At 47.0% G+C, this 18013-nt stretch overlaps 1 protein-coding gene across 4 annotated transcripts in view; it reads left to right on the top strand.

The window, feature by feature from the left end:
• Positions 1 to 18013, top strand: part of olfml2a (olfactomedin-like 2A) — a 55769-nt gene that overhangs the window by 10536 nt on the left and 27220 nt on the right. For 3 of the 4 annotated variants that reach the window (XM_061818428.1, XM_061818429.1, XM_061818427.1), the window contains exons 2-5: positions 2035 to 2298; positions 10858 to 10965; positions 11084 to 11260; positions 14340 to 14580. In XM_061818428.1, coding sequence (XP_061674412.1) covers positions 2035 to 2298; positions 10858 to 10965; positions 11084 to 11260; positions 14340 to 14580 — 790 coding nt within the window. Of the gene's footprint in view, positions 1 to 2034; positions 2299 to 4992; positions 5068 to 10857; positions 10966 to 11083; positions 11261 to 14339; positions 14581 to 18013 lie in introns of those variants that run through there. The other variant, XM_061818430.1, reaches the window with a different exon arrangement.

Below are 18013 nucleotides of genomic sequence, written 5' to 3'. Positions count from 1 at the left end.
ATGGTTGCAAGCTTCGGCTATTTATGAGCAGTCACATTGACAAGGTGAAGCAACCACAAGTTGTCCTGACACAATTAACACCTTTTCTTGTGCATTGAACAATCCAAATGCCACAGAATCGCTTTTTAGATGGGTTGGTTGATGATAAGGCCCACATTGAAGGTGAAAGCTTATAATGTAGTCTGAAGTTTTGGTTTGAAATAAATCTTATAACATCCTTCCTGGAATTCTTCTGGCATACTTCATAGGAATGGGTAACTGAACCCAAAATGGCATTTGCGTGCATGCGTATGTTGGGTGGTGGGGGAGCTCTAGTTTTTTCAATAATTTCAATACTCAAGACTATTTCCTCACAACCACCACACAGAATATCGTTTAAACATGAAAAACATGAGTGTCATTGCAACTGCTAAGAGCCCTGTACTGACACACTCCAGAAGTGTTTGGATATGCACTGTCCCTAATAGTGCCCTTTATGAAGTCCCTTTGGTGGAATGGCTGGGCGTCTGAGGAGATTGCTTAAACATTTTTACAGTTCTGTGCCATGATTACTTGGTGTTTTAAGAAAAAAAGGGCCTCCAATGTACCTCCAATGTATGAATTGTGGTCTGCACATAAATTCCCTCCCATCGAAATGCAACAAGACAACTTTACGAATAGTTTGTTTATCGACTTAGACTCCAAATTAGCATTTCCGATGTTGCTGTAGCTCTTTGGCCTGCCTGCCCATTTATGGCAACCTTTTCTCCTATCCAAATAATATGTTGAGTAAACTGTGAGATTTTGCTCTAGTGCAGTGAGGCTAGTGGTATCTTTGACAGAATTGTCACTGTCCAATATTAAACAAGGAATACAGGCCACCCTTTTATTATTTAGGCACATGCTCGTTTAAGCATACTTCCATGGTTCGCGTCCAGTTTTTGAGTAAGCCTTCACTCTGCCCTTCCAAAGCCCAGCTAACATACAATAGTCTACATGACAACTGAAGCTCATTGGGGTATGAGGTTCTGTTGCAGGATATGAAGTTTTATTTTGGGCTTTCCCCTGAGTTACACCAGTGAACTCTCAAAGGGAGGAAGCATTTTTTTTTCTTACTTCACTTTCCATCCCTTGCCTTTGTTTTCCTTTCATAAATATGGATAATTATTCATAATAATTCATCTGGGACACAATGGATATGTGGGATAACGCACTGCTGTATGACACATGACAAGAATTGTCACAAGACAGTAGAGGAAGAAGATGATTGTCTTCAGGTTGAGTACCGTAGATTTTTTTCAAGAGAGAACTAAGATCATAATTTTCATCAGGAAATCAGCATAAAGTTCCATCAATTTATCTCTGTAGAAGTTCAATTGCCAGTCAAAAAGTAAATACAGTTTATTTTTAAAAAATCATTTATGCCTGACCTTTTCCTGTCAGCCATTTTGGAAATGACATCATTTTTGACAATGTTCCAATAGGTTACAGCACAGTGAAAATTTGGGTATGAATGGTTAAAGATAAAGAACAAGAGCCTGCTTTGAGTGATTTCCGTGACAAGGAAATGAGTTTGTGAAGTCATTTGTTCCTTTGGCTGGACAATAATCTATACCCCACGCTCACCCTATCTGACACGTTCAGATTTTTCACCTTTTAGGCCTTTAAAAAAACAGTATAAGGTTAGCACTTCTCTCACGATTAACTAGTAAAGTTGGCTTGAAAAAAAATACTGGTTAAAAGCACAGCCTACTGAATTGTACAATGCTTGCTTACGTGCCCTTATTCATCAATGAACAGTTGGTGTTGAGATAGGTAAATAATTTTGAAAAGGAGGGATGATAGCTTCATTTTTGGGGCTTTTTCTACTGTATGTGTATGTTTCCTTTCAATTACAATAATTTAAGATAGTGGAAAATTTGCCTTATTACTTTTTGATTGGACCGAATTTATAAGTTATCCCCTGATATGTCCGACTGCCGACCTTCTTTCATTCTTTTTCACTTCTGAAGTATTACAGCATTACAGTAGACTTTTGATCATTTACACTTTCAGATATTTGGTGAGGCAGAACCTGTTCGTATGATATCAGAGGGTTCTGACTGCCGCTGCAAGTGCATCATGCGACCCCTGAGCAGGGATGCCTGTATGCGGCTGCGGAGTGGCAGTGTACGTGTGGAAGATTTCTATACAGTGGAAACAGTCAGCTCAGGGTCTGACTGTAAGTGTTCCTGCACTGCACCACCGTCATCCCTCAACCCCTGTGAAAATGAGTGGAAGATGGAAAAACTAAAGAAACAGGCACCTGAGTTATTAAAGGTGAGTGGCTAAAGTTTGTGACTCCAAGACTTTAAAATGATACAGAAAATCTGAGCTCAAATCCTGAATATCAGATTTGAAATGTCACACCTCATAAGGTCCAAAGAATACAAAAGATTGACTTTAAGAGATTTAACCCACAGTGGGGTGACAAAAACCTTCTGCAAATACCAGGAAAGATATCAGTCTTCTATGTAGAGACAAAGTAAACAATTTACTTATTCAAACCTCTGTATTGTGCGGTATATCACTGAAAGAAGTGTGTACTTTCAACACACTTCCAATTTGGATTTTTTTTTTTAACAGCAGAAAACGCACACTTAAAGATATTCGATCTGGGTATCACAAACAACTAATCAGCTCGTTAAAGTTTGAATATCTCTGAGTGAACCCCTCTGCTTTTTTAACAGCAATTAAATTTTTAGCGAACAGCTACGGCGGCGGTGCGTCCACTGCAGACGGCTTTGATGGTGCAGCGTCCGCTGAGCACGGCTTCGGCCGGGGTGGCTCATTGTGGCGCCGCCTGGGTGGTTCATACATACTGTCGGGGAGTCTGTTGTTAGTGAGAAGTGATCTGCATATCATCTAAATATCAGTCACTCACATTTGGAAAATGTACAGGTGTGGTCAGTCATTCCCGCAGATAAAGTTACGGGTGTGATTAGGGATGGAATCTCAAGACCTTAAAATAACTTACTGGATTATTATAACATAACTGTAAATGAAAATATTAATATTAATTAAACAAATACATAACTAAAATACAAAACAAAAATTTCAAACTCAGAAATGTTAATTTCCAATTTCAACTGATATTAGTAGAACATGATATAAAACGGTATTTAAAATTGTTCATCAATAAAAATTCTTGATACGACAAACTTTATCTGAAGAAAAGTTAAATGCACAGGCCTGTCAAGGAATAAACACGAGCGGTCTATACCCGCAATGTTTCGAAAATGCTGAAAGTTTAGTTCAATATAATCAGTGTTAGTGGCAACAAGCTAGCGATACATTGTAACAAACATTCCTGTCGGTAATCGTGATGTATTGTTATATTCAAGCGTAATTTATGGCGTAATCTATTCTCAATCCTTTGATGAAAGCTAGCAGTAGATGATTTATATCTTCCTAAAGCATGTACACGGGAAAAGTTTTCAACTTCAAGATAACGCGTACCACGGGGAAAATGACCATTTGCATTTAGGAATATGGGCAGACTAGTCTAACATTAGAACTTAGTTCAGGTCAAGGTGAATCACAATCTCAGGCTTATTATAGTTAGATACTGAAACATTACCTGAGTTATTTCCCAGAAATGTTTTCAATGTAACTCAGGGGTGCCCAGATTTTTTTTCCCTCCAAGATCTACTTTTCAAGCAGCCAGCCTCTCGCGAGCTACCAATGGGGGGAATGGTCCCATTGTTATGTTATTAATGTTATGTGATATATTATACTATACATATATTTATATATAGGGGGGTGATGTTCACAATGTAATGTTATTAATATTATGTGATATATTATACTACAAAAATATATTTATATATGGGGGGTGATGTTCCCAATGTAATGTTATTAATATTATGTGATATATTATACTACAAAAATATATTTATATATGGGGGGTGATGTTCCCAGTGTTATGTTATTAATGTTATGTGATATATTATACTATAAATATATATAAATACATGTTTATATGGGGGGGTGATGATACATCCAATGTTATGTTATTAATGTAATGTGATATATTATACTATATATAAATATATATGTATATTTAAAATATAGAATTAGCTTTTTGTGCACTGTATTGTCTGTGCTTTCATCCTAGATCTAGCTGTGCCAAGCTGGAATTTAAAAATTACACACCATGTGATCCTTCACTTTCTATTTTGGCTTCAGACCAGACCTTTCCCACTCAAAAAGAGAACATCTCGTCCAGTTAAACCACTTTTTCTTCGATTATTCACATACTCAGACACTCAGTGCATCTTAAAACAACAGCCTTTCTTTTTTAAATTTCTCCATTAATATCAAAAGTAAACATAAGCAGGATGTCTAGCTCATCCTTTCTCTACGTTGCCCAGACTATGTTGCGAACTAAAGCAGTGGTGGTGGACGCTGTCATTATAAAACACATTGATGGGCTACGTAAGTACTATAACATTTGTAATTATGAGTGTACGTCTTGAAGAGTGGGGATGGGGGAGTGTGTGTACGGTAAACTAGGAAAAAGAAAGTGTGGCGGAGCAGCGTTCCTTGTTCGACAAAGTTTCGTCTGCTGCATAAAAGAAATCAGTGGCTTCTTCTTTTCATTTTTTACAGTACGTATCTGAATTGTGCCATTGGATGTAACAACCAGTCATCCCTCACACATTGAATAACATTGAAAAATACCACAAACTGAATAGCTGTATGTTATACTTTTAATTTGCATTGGATTTTTTTTTTTGCGCGCAACGCAGAATATCTGCGAAGAGACTGCTTCAGCGGTGCACAATTGCGTATGGACGCAGTTTAGAGGGAACATTGGGTGACGTTTTTGTCATGCTCCTGGATTCCAGCCAGGGCTGGGTGTGGCCAGCTAATCTGAAGGTGCACACCTGCGCCTCATGACCTTTGATTAAGACCCAGTACATATAGGACCCGGGGGACGACTATTACTCTGCTAGATCGTTGCCTCTCATGCCTCGTTCCCGCACTACCATACTGCTGACGTCTACCTCCCGTGTACCGACCAACGCCTGTCTCCCGACCTTCCCCGTAAGCCTGCCGTTACTGATCTTGCTGCTTGTTTGGACTGACTCCCTGGTAACCGACATTGGAACGAATAAAGGCTTATTCACTGCTTACCTCTCACCTGAGTCGTGCATTTGGGTCCACCCCCGAGTCTCGTCCGTGACAGAACGATCTAGCCAAGAACATGGACCCAGCCGACTCTGAAGCCATTCGCCGTGCGCTGCAAGTGCAGGGCAAACGCCTGGGTGAGCAAGAGGCTGCTCTCTCACCAGATCCAGGAGCTCTGCAGCCAGCTGCAACCGTGGCTAGCCTCCCAAGCTAGCGCGGCCGCTCTTGTGCCTCCCCATGCCACCATCACTCCGCTCTCTCGACCAGAGCGGTTCTCAGGCGACTCCAGTAACGTCAAGCCCTTCCTGGCGCAGTGCGATCTCCACTTTGAGCTGCAAGCTCCCGCTTTTCCCACGGACCGCTCCCGGATCGCCTTCGTCATTTCCCACATGACAGGCGGAGGCATGGGCCTTCGCCGAGTGGAGCCGTAACTCGGAGACCTGCCGCTCATGGGCGAGCTTCGTCTGCGCGCTCACCCAGGTGTTCCAGTATGCGGCTCCGGAATGCCAGGCGGCGTCGTCACTCATGACAATTCGCCAGGGACGTCGCCGCGTGTCCGACTACGCCATCGAGTTCCGGATTCGGGCTGCCGAGAGCCGCTGGAATGAGGAAGCCCTCCATGATGCGTTTTACGAGGGACTGTCCCCACAGATCCGTGGTCACCTCGTGGCCACGGATCTTCCGCCTTCGCTTAACTCCCTCATCGCATTGGCCCTCAAGGTGGACCAGCGCCTCACCGTGCAGAGACAGATGGAGGGCCTGAGGGAGGAGGAGAGGGAGAGTCGCAGTCCGGTTGTTTCCGCTTCCCGGCCACCCGTGTTGTCAGCTTCACCGGAAGCCATGCAAGTGGAGGGGCTTGGCAGCTCAGCGGAGGAGCGCTTACGTCGGCGACGAGAGGGACGCTGTTTTTATTGCGGGCATTTGGGACACTTGATCGCCCGTTGCCCGACTCGACCAGGGCATTCTGACATCAGGATCGCTACTCCGGTGAGTGTGCGGTACACCGCGACGGGGTCAGGGAGGTCCCTTCTTCACCTCACCTTGGGAACGGATTCCCGTTCATGCTCTGTGACGGCTTTCGTTGATTCTGGGTCGGAAGCAAATCTGATAAATCCCCGCGTGGTCGAGGAGCTGGGGGCAGCAACCTTTCCCACGCAACGTTTTCGTCACGCCTATGCCGCCAACGGCAAGTTCCTTTGTCGGATTACACATCGCACTCAGACGCTACGTATGAGCTTTCCGGACGCTCACTCGGAGCGTGTTAGCTTTCATGTCTTCGACGCACGTAGTAGCGACATCATCTTGGGCAGCCCGTGGCTCAAAGAACATAATCCGCACATAGATTGGACCACGGGTCAGATCAAGACTTGGGGAGAGGACTGTCTCAGTCGCTGTTTCGCTGTCCGGAGAGACAGGGGTATTCAAGTTGCGCCGGTTCGGCTAACAGAACCTAGTACCGTCCTGGACCTGACCGCAGTGCCCTCCTGCTACCATGACCTACGGGAGGTCTTCTCTGAATCTAAAGCAAAGTCTCTGCCGCCACATCGGTCATACCATCGGATCTTCACCAAGCTCGACCTGCGCAGCGCTTACCACCTGGTGCGGATTCGGGAAAGGGATGAGTGGAAGACGGCATTCAACACCCCCACAGGGCACTATGAGTACCTGGTGATGCCCTTCGGACTGACTAACGCTCCGGCCGTCTTTCAGAACTTCATCAACGACGTGCTTCGGGAGTTCCTGAACAGATCTGTCTTTGTTTATCTGGATGATATTCTCATCTTTTCAGCAGACCTAACCTCTCACATTCAACAAGTCAGAGAGGTGCTCTGGCGTCTGCAGCAGCACCAATTATACGTGAATATGGAGAAGTGTGAGTTCCATCGAGCATCCGTGTCCTTCCTGGGCTTCATCCTGGCTGAGGGAGAGATACGGATGGATCCCGGGAAGGTCGACGCGGTGCTGCGGTGGCCTACCCCCACCAACAGGAGGGACATACAGAGGTTTCTGGGATTTGCCAATTTCTATAGGAAATTCATAAGGAACTTCAGCTCCGTGGCCGCTCCTCTGCATTCGCTCACCTCGCCACATACCATCTTCGACTGGTCCGGGACCTGCCAGGAGGCCTTCAGCAGGCTCAAGGCAAGTTTCACTACCGCGCCCGTTCTCATTATTCCGGACCCAGATAACCAGTTTGTGGTGGAGGTGGATGCATCGAATTCAGGAATCGGAGCAGTCTTGTCGCAGAGGAGTCCCAGGGATGGAAGGATCCACCCGTGCGCGTTCCTGTCTAGAAAGTTGACCCCGGCAGAGAGGAACTACGACGTGGGAGATAGGGAACTGCTGGCGGTCAAGAGCGCGTTGGAGGAGTGGCGGCACTGGCTGGAGGGCTCGCAAGTACCGTTCGTTGTCTTCACGGACCATAAGAACCTTGAATACCTGAAGTCTGCGAAGAGGTTGAACGCCCGTCAGGCCAGGTGGGCCCTATTTTTCACCCGCTTCCACTTTAAGGTGTGTTTCCGCCCAGGCTCCAAAAATGGCAAGTCGGATGCACTCTCGCGGATCCACGAGGGAGGGCGCACGGATTCAGACGCCGCTACTATCCTGCCAGCGGGGTGCTTCGTGGCCGGTTTCACCTGGGCGATCGAGTCGCGGGTGAAGGAGGCTCTGGGAGAGACACCGTCACCCGCGGATTGTCCGTCGGGCCGCCTGTTCGTCATACCATCTCTGCGGGGAGACGTCATCAACTGGGCCCATACCAACAAGACGGTCTGCCACCCGGGTATGGCGAAGACACGTTCAGTGGTCGAACAAAGGTTCTGGTGGCCTAACCTCAGCAAGGACGTAAGGGAGTTCGTCAACGCCTGCCCGGTGTGTGCTGCCAATAAGACTTCCCACCTACGGCCTATTGGTGAGTTGCAACCCCTGTCCATCCCCTTTCGTCCGTGGTCACACATCGAGCTGGACTTCGTCACCGGCCTGCCGCCTTCTCAAGGGAACACAGTGGTGCTGTCCATAGTGGATCGTTTTTCCAAAATGGTCCACTTCGTGCCGCTTCCGAAGATCCCGTCGGCCAAGCAGACAGCCCAGTTGGTATTAGACGAGGTCGTCCGTTACCACGGCCTACCCCAGGACATCGTTTCGGACAGGGGTCCGCAATTCAGCGCCCGTTTCTGGAAGGAGTTCTGCAACCTCATCGGCGCTTCAGCAAGTCGGACATCGGGTCATCACCCAGAGTCTAACGGCCAGACTGAGAGGATTAACCAGGAATTAGAGACCGGTCTTCGATGTCTGGCATCCAGGGACCAGAGCACGTGGAGCCAGCACATCAAGTGGATGGAGTATGCCCACAATTCTCTACCCTCCGCTTCAACAGGTATGGCTCCACTCCATGTCGTGCATGGGTATCCTCCATCCCTGTTTCCTCCACTGGTCACAGAATCCACAGTTCCGTCGGCCCTGGCCGTGGTGCGACGCTGCAAACGGACCTGGGAAGCAGCTCGGAGGACACTGCTGCGCATGAGCAGCGCCTACAAGGCCGCAGCAGACCGCAAGAGGAGGGCCGCACCTGAGCTCAGAGTGGGACAGCGAGTGTGGCTCTCCACCAAAGATCTCCCGCTGCGGACGGAATCCCGCAAACTTGCTCCCAGGTTCGTTGGCCCGTTCCCGGTTTCCAAAGTTATTAACCCGGTCGCCGTCTCGTTGAAACTGCCCAGGTCGATGAGGGTGCACCCGACGTTCCACGTCAGCAGACTTCGCCCGAATCGCACATCGTCGCTGGCTCCTCCGCTCAAATCCCCCCCGCCCCGCCGCATGGTTGACGGTGGGTTGGTGTACACTGTGCGCCAGTTGCTGTCTTCCCGTCGCAGAGGAAGGGGGGTCCAGTACCTGGTGGACTGGGAGAGATATGGCCCAGAGGAGCGCTCTTGGATCCCCTCCCGCTTCGTCGTGGACCGCTCCCTCATCAGGGACTTTCACGCGGCTCACCCTGATGCTCCTGGGCCGTCCAGAGCCGGCCGTTGAGGGGGGGGTTCTGTCATGCTCCTGGATTCCAGCCAGGGCTGGGCGTGGCCAGCTAATCTGAAGGTGCACACCTGCGCCTCATGACCTTTGATTAAGACCCAGTACATATAGGACCCGGGGCAGAGGCCCTGTAGCTCAGTGGCTAGAGCACTGGTTTGATAAACCAGGGGTTGTGGGTTCGTATCCCACTGGGGCCTCCACTCCCTGAGAAGGGTTGCGTCAGGAAGGGCATCCGGCGTAAAAATTGTGCCAAACATATGTGCGTTCATCTGAGATGACACGCTGTGGCGACCCCGAAAGGGACAAGCCGAAAGAAACTTACATATAGGACCCGGGGGACGACTATTACTCTGCTAGATCGTTGCCTCTCATGCCTCGTTCCCGCACTACCGTACTCCTGACGTCTACCTCCCGTGTACCGACCAACGCCTGTCTCCCGACCTTCCCCGTAAGCCTGCCGTTACTGATCTTGCTGCTTGTTTGGACTGACTCCCTGGTAACCGACATTGGAACGAATAAAGGCTTATTCCGCACTGCTTACCTCTCACCTGAGTCGTGCATTTGGGTCCACCCCCGAGTCTCGTCCGTGACAGTTTTTTCTTTTTTGTCCCGCGATCGACCAAGACTGCCTTGAGCTCCCCTGCCTTAGACGTAAATGCGCTCGCAGTACGTGATGCAACTCAGAACATGTGCTTTTGGCATCACTTCCGAACGTGCTCAGTACAGTTAACTTGCATTTCCTGTTTCCGGGTGAATACTGATTGTTTAGGAGCAGGCTTGTTTAGTTAACGACGTTTATGAAATAAATACGTAAATTAATGTCAAGACTACACAAAATAAGCGACATCTTTCAATATTCATTTTTTTCTACTCATAACAAATTTTATGTGTGTGATTTTTCGTGCTCGACTGTAGATTTGCAAGCGCGACTGAAGTTACTGAAATATGGCTCAAAACAATAGGGTAATATTCCCCCAGTCACTTCACTCGACTGTGAGATGATTGTGAGATGTTCTTTTTTTTTTTCGAAAAGAGCTTCCATGCTCCAAAGCAGGTCCCACTCCGTGTATCAAATGGCAAAAGTCCCAGTGTAACATCTGCTGATGACTTTGTAGGCAATATGGCTGCCAATTGGAGGTCGAATAAACTTCCACAACTTTGTGCATGGATAACACGGTCATTTTTTTTTTCGTATAGACATTGAAATGAATAATGTTATATGTATTTTTCATTATAATATCTATTTTACAATGTCAGTGGAGCTTTAAACTGCTCCCTCTGGACAATTGTCATTGGACTGGTCGATAACGGTGAACCGTGAACAGGTAAGGGCACTCTGGAACACAATGCGGGGCATTGACGCACTCTAACTTCTCTAAATGCAAGAAGATTGGATCTTTGCACAACTCTGACTCATATAAGGAATAATCTATTGTACTTTGTTCTTGTTAGCTTGTTTGTTCTTCTTCTCAGTACTCTACATGAATGTCATATCAGGGTGGTACCAATTGCAGGAGACAAATTGTGTTGTTACATACTTGGCCATTAAATCTGATTCTGATTCTGAATTTAATTAAATTAACGTATGCCTCGGACTCCTCAGCTTTAAAGATTGCTTGAAGATGTCAGGTAAAAATTAATAAAAATAAAATTAATAGTTACACTCCTTTTATCAACCACCAGCTCCAGTCAATGGTGGACCTCCTCGAGGGAACCCTTTACAGCATGGATCTGATGAAAGTACACTCATACATAAACAAGTTGGTATCTCAGATGAACACCCTTGAAGAGGTAGGCAACCTCCTGACATCATAGTTTTTAAAAGTTTTATCACTGTGAAAACAGATTGAAGCTACAGTATTTCAATTATTTATCAATGCCAGTGTAATGATTGTGTTGCCTTTTACAGACAATCAAGACAAACCTAACACGAGAAAATGAATTTGTCCGTGACAGTATGACCAGCCTGACCAACCATGTCAAGCAATATGAGAACTACTCCAACATTATGATGAGCATCAAGAAAGAAATCTCTGGTCTCAGTCTCCAGCTGCTTCAGAAAGACTCTTCTGAGACCAAAGTTCAGGTTAGAAAAAGAAGATTATACTTTAAGTGTCTGCAATGTCAGTCCACACTCATTGTCGCTTTACCATCATTTTTGACATGATTTGAGAGGAGCAGGACCCACAAGCAGGCAGAAGTAGATGTAGTATGATGAACAGTTTTTTGATGCCATTTAAGGATGTCATCCAGGAGCTGTTGTCTGGCAGTGGAGTGGAGGACAGGCAGCTGGCTTGTTGGCAGGACAGATGCGGACCTGGAACACCAGGGAGTACTGAGAATGAGGAGACACAAGAGTTACCAAAGTAAAAGGAAAAATGTTGCTTACTTGGGTCTGGTGGGCAGTAGTACCACTAAGGGAGGCTGCAATACTTTAGCATCAAACTTGGGAAAGAGGCAGGCTTAAATAGTGGCAGTGATGACAGATTTAGAACAGGTGCTGAAAGACGCTTAAATAGCAGCAGTGATGACAGATTGAGAACAGGTGCTGAAAGACAGAGGGGTGACAGCAAAACAATACTGCAGGGCAGTACATGACAGTACCACCCCCACCCCCAACGGATGGAGGAAGCTTCAACTGGACAGGTTGATTACCTTGGTAATAGGTAATGGGCCAATGACCTGGGGTGTGGGCTTACGGGATTCAGTTTGGAGTGGGAGATCATGAGAGGGGAGCCAGACAGACTGGCCCAATTTGTAGTCAGGTACCTGCAAGCGATGATGGCCCGCGAGCCATTAATTGCAAGCGGCCAGTTCAACGCCGCTTGGATGTCTTTCCACACAGCTTGTACCCTCTGGAGATGCTCCTTGACAGCGTGAACTGCTGCTGCCTGTTCCCAGAACAAAGGGGGCTGGTAACCATAGCAAGCAATGAATGGGGACATACCGGTTACAGATCTGGTGAGGGAATTGTGGGCATATTCAATCTATGGAAAAAACGTACAACATGAAATGGGGTTGTTGGCAGCCACACAGCGGAGACCAGATTCGAGGGGTTGTTGGCAGCCACACTTCGGAGACCAGATTCGAGGGTCTGGTTCGTCCGCTCTTGCGGGCCATTGGTTTTCAGGTGATAACCCAACGACAAACTTGCTGCTGCACCCACTGCCTTGTAGAACTCCTTCCAGACCTACAGCAAAAACAGGGGGCCTCAGTCAGAGACAATATCAACGGGAATGCCATGGTGTCTGAACACATCCAACATAAGTAGTTTAGCAGTTGCCAGGGGAGACAGGGATTTCGGGAGGGGTACGACACATTTAGAAAATCAATCGGCTACTGTGAAGATTATAGTGTCACCTTCAGATGGGGGAGGGCTGGTGACAAAGTCCACAGCGATGTGAGACCACAGGTCACTTGGAATCCGCAAAGGATGCAACAGACTGGCTGATGCCTAGTGCGAGGACTTCCCTCAGGCTCAGACATTGCAGGCGTGAACAAATTCTCAGGTGTCTTTAATGAGGAAGAATTGGGTTGTACAGATGATGCCAGGGTGATAGGTTAGTTTCAACCTATGGGCCCATTGCAGGACTTTGGAACATGCCAATCAGGGATGAAAAGGGAGTCAGGGGGCCCGGTTTTAGGATCAAGCTGGGTCTTTTGGGCCTCCTTGACACCTGGTGGATCTCTGAGGCAGATCCCATGAAGCATGTGGGTGGAAGAATGGGCTCGGGTTCTGCTGAACTAGTGGATGGTGAGTGGATACGGGACAAGGCATCTGCTTCAATGTTTCTGGAACCAGGACAGGAGAGACTGAAATGAAACCGGCTGATGAATAAGGCCCAGCAAGTCAGGGATTGAGGCGTCAAGTGGAATGGAGGTAAGCGAGAGAGGGGAGGGGGAGAGAGAGCACAAACATATTGCAAAGCAGTATATGACAATTTTCAGACATCAAAATAAATTCTAAAGTAACTGTCATCTGTACTGTAGTCTATATCACATTTGAATTTTTAAACAAGCTGTATTTTCCCACTAGCACTTGCTAGATCATAGCAACAATGTACATTGTAGGACACCAGTGTAACCCTTAAATTCTCCAGATAGACCACCAACCTCTCTGATATCAAAACAAACTGGGGATTACAGCAACAATGTAGTTTACCTAAATTGTGCTGTTGTACTACTTGGACCACGACTGGATATTGATTAAGTTCTGTCTTGCTGTGAGTCAGTAATGTTGTGATACAGTATATAGGCTGGCCAATGATTGCATGGATTGTTACTAAAAATCTGGCTAAAGTTGTTCTGTTAGAGCACACTCAAACTGAGCTACTGCCCATGCATGTTCTTGTACATACTGTTTCCAACTCTTCCAACCATGCTGTGAGCTGGGAAGTGTATTATGCTTGTACCTGTAGTTTGAGTGCACACTTTGAGTGGGATGTACTGACAGAGGAGCCCATTGGAGTACAGTGTCATATTTAAGATTCCGTTTTTAAAAAAAAATCTCCATCAGTGTGTCATGTGTCAAAGTGTACGATTGATGATCATTGGTGCTTCGCAAGGGTGATAATGGAGTGCTGGTGAGAGAACACTGTTGAGTCGGGGACGCCTTCATAAGCCATGAAATTTGATATCTCACTTCCATCATGATTGGAGGCCTTTGTGAAGGTCTTGACCAAAAAACAACTCTAAACCATGGCAAAATCAGTATAGGATCTCTTAGAGACATGCACATGATCAGCAGACAAGTAAACAACGGTGGATGTGTTCGGAAATACAGTCTGAGCGCGCTCTGCAATACTCCAGACTGTTTGGAAACTCAAATTTCAACACTCACTATCTCGGAGTAGAGTTAGGCCATCAGATTGAATTTATAAAAGTATCTAGTGGTTATTCCCAGAAATACGGGTACCTGTCTCTGTGGATTGTGCCAGTAAATAACAGCGGCCAATTCTGAAAATATTAGACTTTGTTACTGTCTTCAGGCTAGAGGTAGGGTGCACCCTGAAGAAGGTGACAGGTGGGATATGCCCTGAATTAGTTGCCAGCCAATAGAGCTGTAGATGTCTTAAATACTCTTCAAAGGCACTCAAAAACCTCCTGATGATTTAGCTGTTTCTCAATGAAGCATACTGATATTACCTGAATATTCATGTTTCCAGCATAATGATGAAAATACCAAGAGCGCTATAAAGCCACTCAACAAAAAGCCCCCTGCATCCAAGCCCCCTCCAAAACCCAAAGAAAAAGTCATCAAGCCTAAGAAGGAGGTCACTAAACCTGTGAAACCACTCAAGCATGAGCCTACAGCCAAAACCAAGGTGATTGGCCACCAACCAAGTGTGGTCAGGGGCATTACTTACTACAAGGCTGCCAAGACTGACGAGGATGAGGTCAGAGGAGGTAAGAGTTTTCATGCTTCAGGTTTCACATTGTATCTTGACCCAGCATTATGCAGTTCATTCAAAACACACTTCTCAGAGCTAAAATAAATACAGTTCTTTTGCATAGAATACTTTTTCTTTTCTCTCCATATTTATGTTGAAAATTATCCAAATTAATTTTTTTGCAGCAATTTAATGTGACCCCACTTGATGCTTTTTTGGATCAGGATCAACCAGTGCCCATGTAATTAGGATTTTTGTGAGCGATTCAGTATGTCAGCATATTGGATAAAAAAAAATTATGAAAGTTAAGGTTGTAAACCCCCACTTCGTGCTGTCACCTTATCATGGTAGAGGGGTTTTGTGTGTCCCAATGATCTGAGGAGCTAAGTTGTCAAGGGCTTCATGCCCCAGGTAAGGTCACTCATGGCAAACGGGATATAGGTGAGGGACAGGACAACTTATGGCAAAATAAACCCCTATGACGAGTAAAAATAATGGATTAATGTTTCCCTTGCCAAGATGTGGGTCATCGGGGCCCCCCTCTGGAGTAAGGCCCATGGGGTTCGGCCAGGCACAGCACAAAAAGGTAACATGAGTCCCCCTTCCCATGGGCTCACCACTTGTGAGAGGGGCCATAGGGGTTGGGTGCAATGAGAGCTGGGCAGTAGCTGAAAGCGAGGACCATGGCGATCCAATTCCTATCTACAGAAACTAACTCGAGGGACGCGCAATGTCACCTTTCTGGCAGGGAAGGACTGGTGAGTGAGGTCAAGAGGTTCCAACTAGATATAGTCGCGCATGCTTCTTTTCATCGCTTGGGCTCTGTTACCAGTCCTATTTAGAGGGGTTGGACTCTGTTCCACTCTGGCATTGCCCAAGGTGAGAGGCGCTGGAGAGTTTTCCCTCTGGAACTGCTGGGGAACTTCAATGTTCACATGGGCACTGAGAATGAAACCTGGAAGGGCGTAATTGCGAAGAACAGCCCCCCTACCCCCGGTCAGAACCTGAATGGTGTTCTGTTGCTGGAGTTCTGTGCTCATCACGGATTGTCGGTAACGAAAACCATGTTCAGGCATAAGGGTGTCCACATGTGCACTTGGCACCAGGACACCCTAGGTCGCAGTTTGATGATCAACTTTGTGGTTGTGTCATCGGACTTGTGGCCACATGTCTTGGACACTCGGGTGAAGAGATGGCGGAGCTGCCAACTGATCACCACCTGGTGGTGAGTTGGGTCCGATGGTGGAGGAAGATTCCGGTCTGATGTGGCAGTCCCAAACATATTGTGAGGGTCTGCTGGGAAGAGCTGACAGATTTTTCTGTCCGAAGGAGGTTCAACCCCCACCTCTGAAAGAACTTTGCTCATGTTCTGTGGGAGATGGGGTGCATTGAGACAGAGTGGACGATGTTCCGTGCCTCCATTGCTGAAATGGCCGACCAGAGCTGTAGCCGTAAGGTGATCGGTCCCTGTCGTGATGGCAACCCCGAAAGCGTTGGTGGACACCAACAGTGAGGGATGCCATCAAGTTTAAGAAGGAGTCCTATTGGCCTGTGGGATTTCTAAGACAGCTGATAGGTACTGTCTGCCCGAGTGGAATGCAGCTTCAGTTGTCGCTGATTAAAAAAAACGGGGTGTAGGAGGAGTTTGGTGAGGCCATGGAGAATGACTTCAAGACGGCTTCAAGGAAATTCTGGTCCACTATCCAGCATCTCAGGAGGGGGAAGGGGTGGACCATCAACACTGTGTGTAATGAGGATGGAGCACTGCTGAGGTCTACTTGGAACGTTGTGAGTCAGTGTTGAGAATACTTCAAAGATATCCTCAATTCCACTGACACGCCTTCCCATGAGGAACCAGAGTCAGGGTTCACTGAGGTGGGCTCTTCTATCTCTGGTGTTGATTTCACCGAGGCAGGGCCCAGGGATGGATGAGATCCGCCTGGAGTTCCTTAAGGCTCTGGATGTTGTGGGGCTGTCCTGGTTGACACGCCTCTGCAACGTCGCGTGAACATCGGGGACAGTGGCTCTTGATTGACAAACTGGGGTGGTGGTCCCCCTTTTTAAGAAGGGGACCGGAGGGTATGTTCCAACTATCAACGGATCACACACCTCAGCCTCGCTGGTAAGGTCTATTCAGGGGTGCTGGAGAGGAGGGTTTGTCGGGAACTCCAATCTAGGATTCAGGAGCATCAATGTGGTTTTTCCTCCTCGCCGTGGAACAGTTCACCAGCTCTACACCCTCAGCAAGATCTTTGAAGGTGCTTGGGAGTTCCCAAGTACCCAACCACGCTACATGTGTTTTGTGGGCTTGGAAAAAAGCGTTTGATCTTGTCCCTCGGGTAATCATTTGGGGAGTCCGTAGGGAGTATGGGGCACTAAACCCCCTGGTACCGGCTGTTCATTTTCTTTATGACTGGTGTCAGAGTTTGGTCTGCATTGCGGGCAATAAGTTGGACTTGTTTCCAATGACAGCAGGACTCTGCCAAGGCTACCATTTGTTACCATTTTTGTTCATAACTTTTATGGACAGAATTTCTAGGCACTCCCGAGGCGTAGAGGGTGTCCGGTGTGATTGCTTCTGTTTTACATCTCTGCTCTTTTCAGATGATGTGGTTCTGTTGGCTTCATCAAGCTGTGATCTCCAATGATCACTGGAGCGGTTCACAGACAAGTGTGAAGTGGCTGGGATGAGAATCAGCACCTCCAAATCTGAGACCATGGTCCTCAGTTGGAAAAGGGTGGCATGCCCTCTACGAGTCGTATGTTGTATATTATATATTGGGGTCTTGTTCACAAATGAGGGAAGAATGGAGGGGGAGATCGACGGGCGGATCGGTGCAGCATCTGCAGTCATGCGGACTTTGTATTGGTATGTTGTGGTAAAGAGGGAGCTAAGTTGAAAGGCAAAGCTCTCAAATTATCAGTCAATCTATAGTCACACTGTGGGTAGTGACCGAAAGAACAAGATCCCGGAGACCAGTGACTGAAATGAGTTTCATCCCCAGAAGCCAGATGAGGTGGCTGGGGGATCTGATCTGGAGGGCTCCCTGACGCCTCCCTGGTGAGGTGTTCCGGACACGTCCCTGTCTCTCAGCTGGCCAGGGTACGCCTTGGAATTCATGTGTAAGAGCTGGTTGAAGTGGCTGGGGAAAGGGAAGTCTGGGTATCCCTGTCAAAGCTACTGCCCCCGCGACCTGACCCGGAAAAATGATAGAAGATTGATGGAAGTAAACTGAACTGCAACGCATTACACCATCCATGCTTTACATGCAATGATCCCAGTTTTTCTAACTCTTTGAGACTGCAGGTTTGAATTTCAACTGTGATTTCAGAGATATCCAAATCTTTGATTGACCAAATGAAGAGTTTGTTTTCAAAAGGAGACATAGGCATTTTTTTTTTCAGATTTACGAAACTCGCGCCAAAATTATCCAGCTCCGAATGGATAA

The sequence above is a fragment of the Syngnathoides biaculeatus genome, chromosome 4 (genome assembly GCF_019802595.1).
Source record: "Syngnathoides biaculeatus isolate LvHL_M chromosome 4, ASM1980259v1, whole genome shotgun sequence".
NCBI lineage: Eukaryota > Metazoa > Chordata > Actinopteri > Syngnathiformes > Syngnathidae > Syngnathoides > Syngnathoides biaculeatus.
Note: the sequence above shows the minus strand (reverse complement) of the source record. Positions and strands in the feature narration are given on the sequence as shown.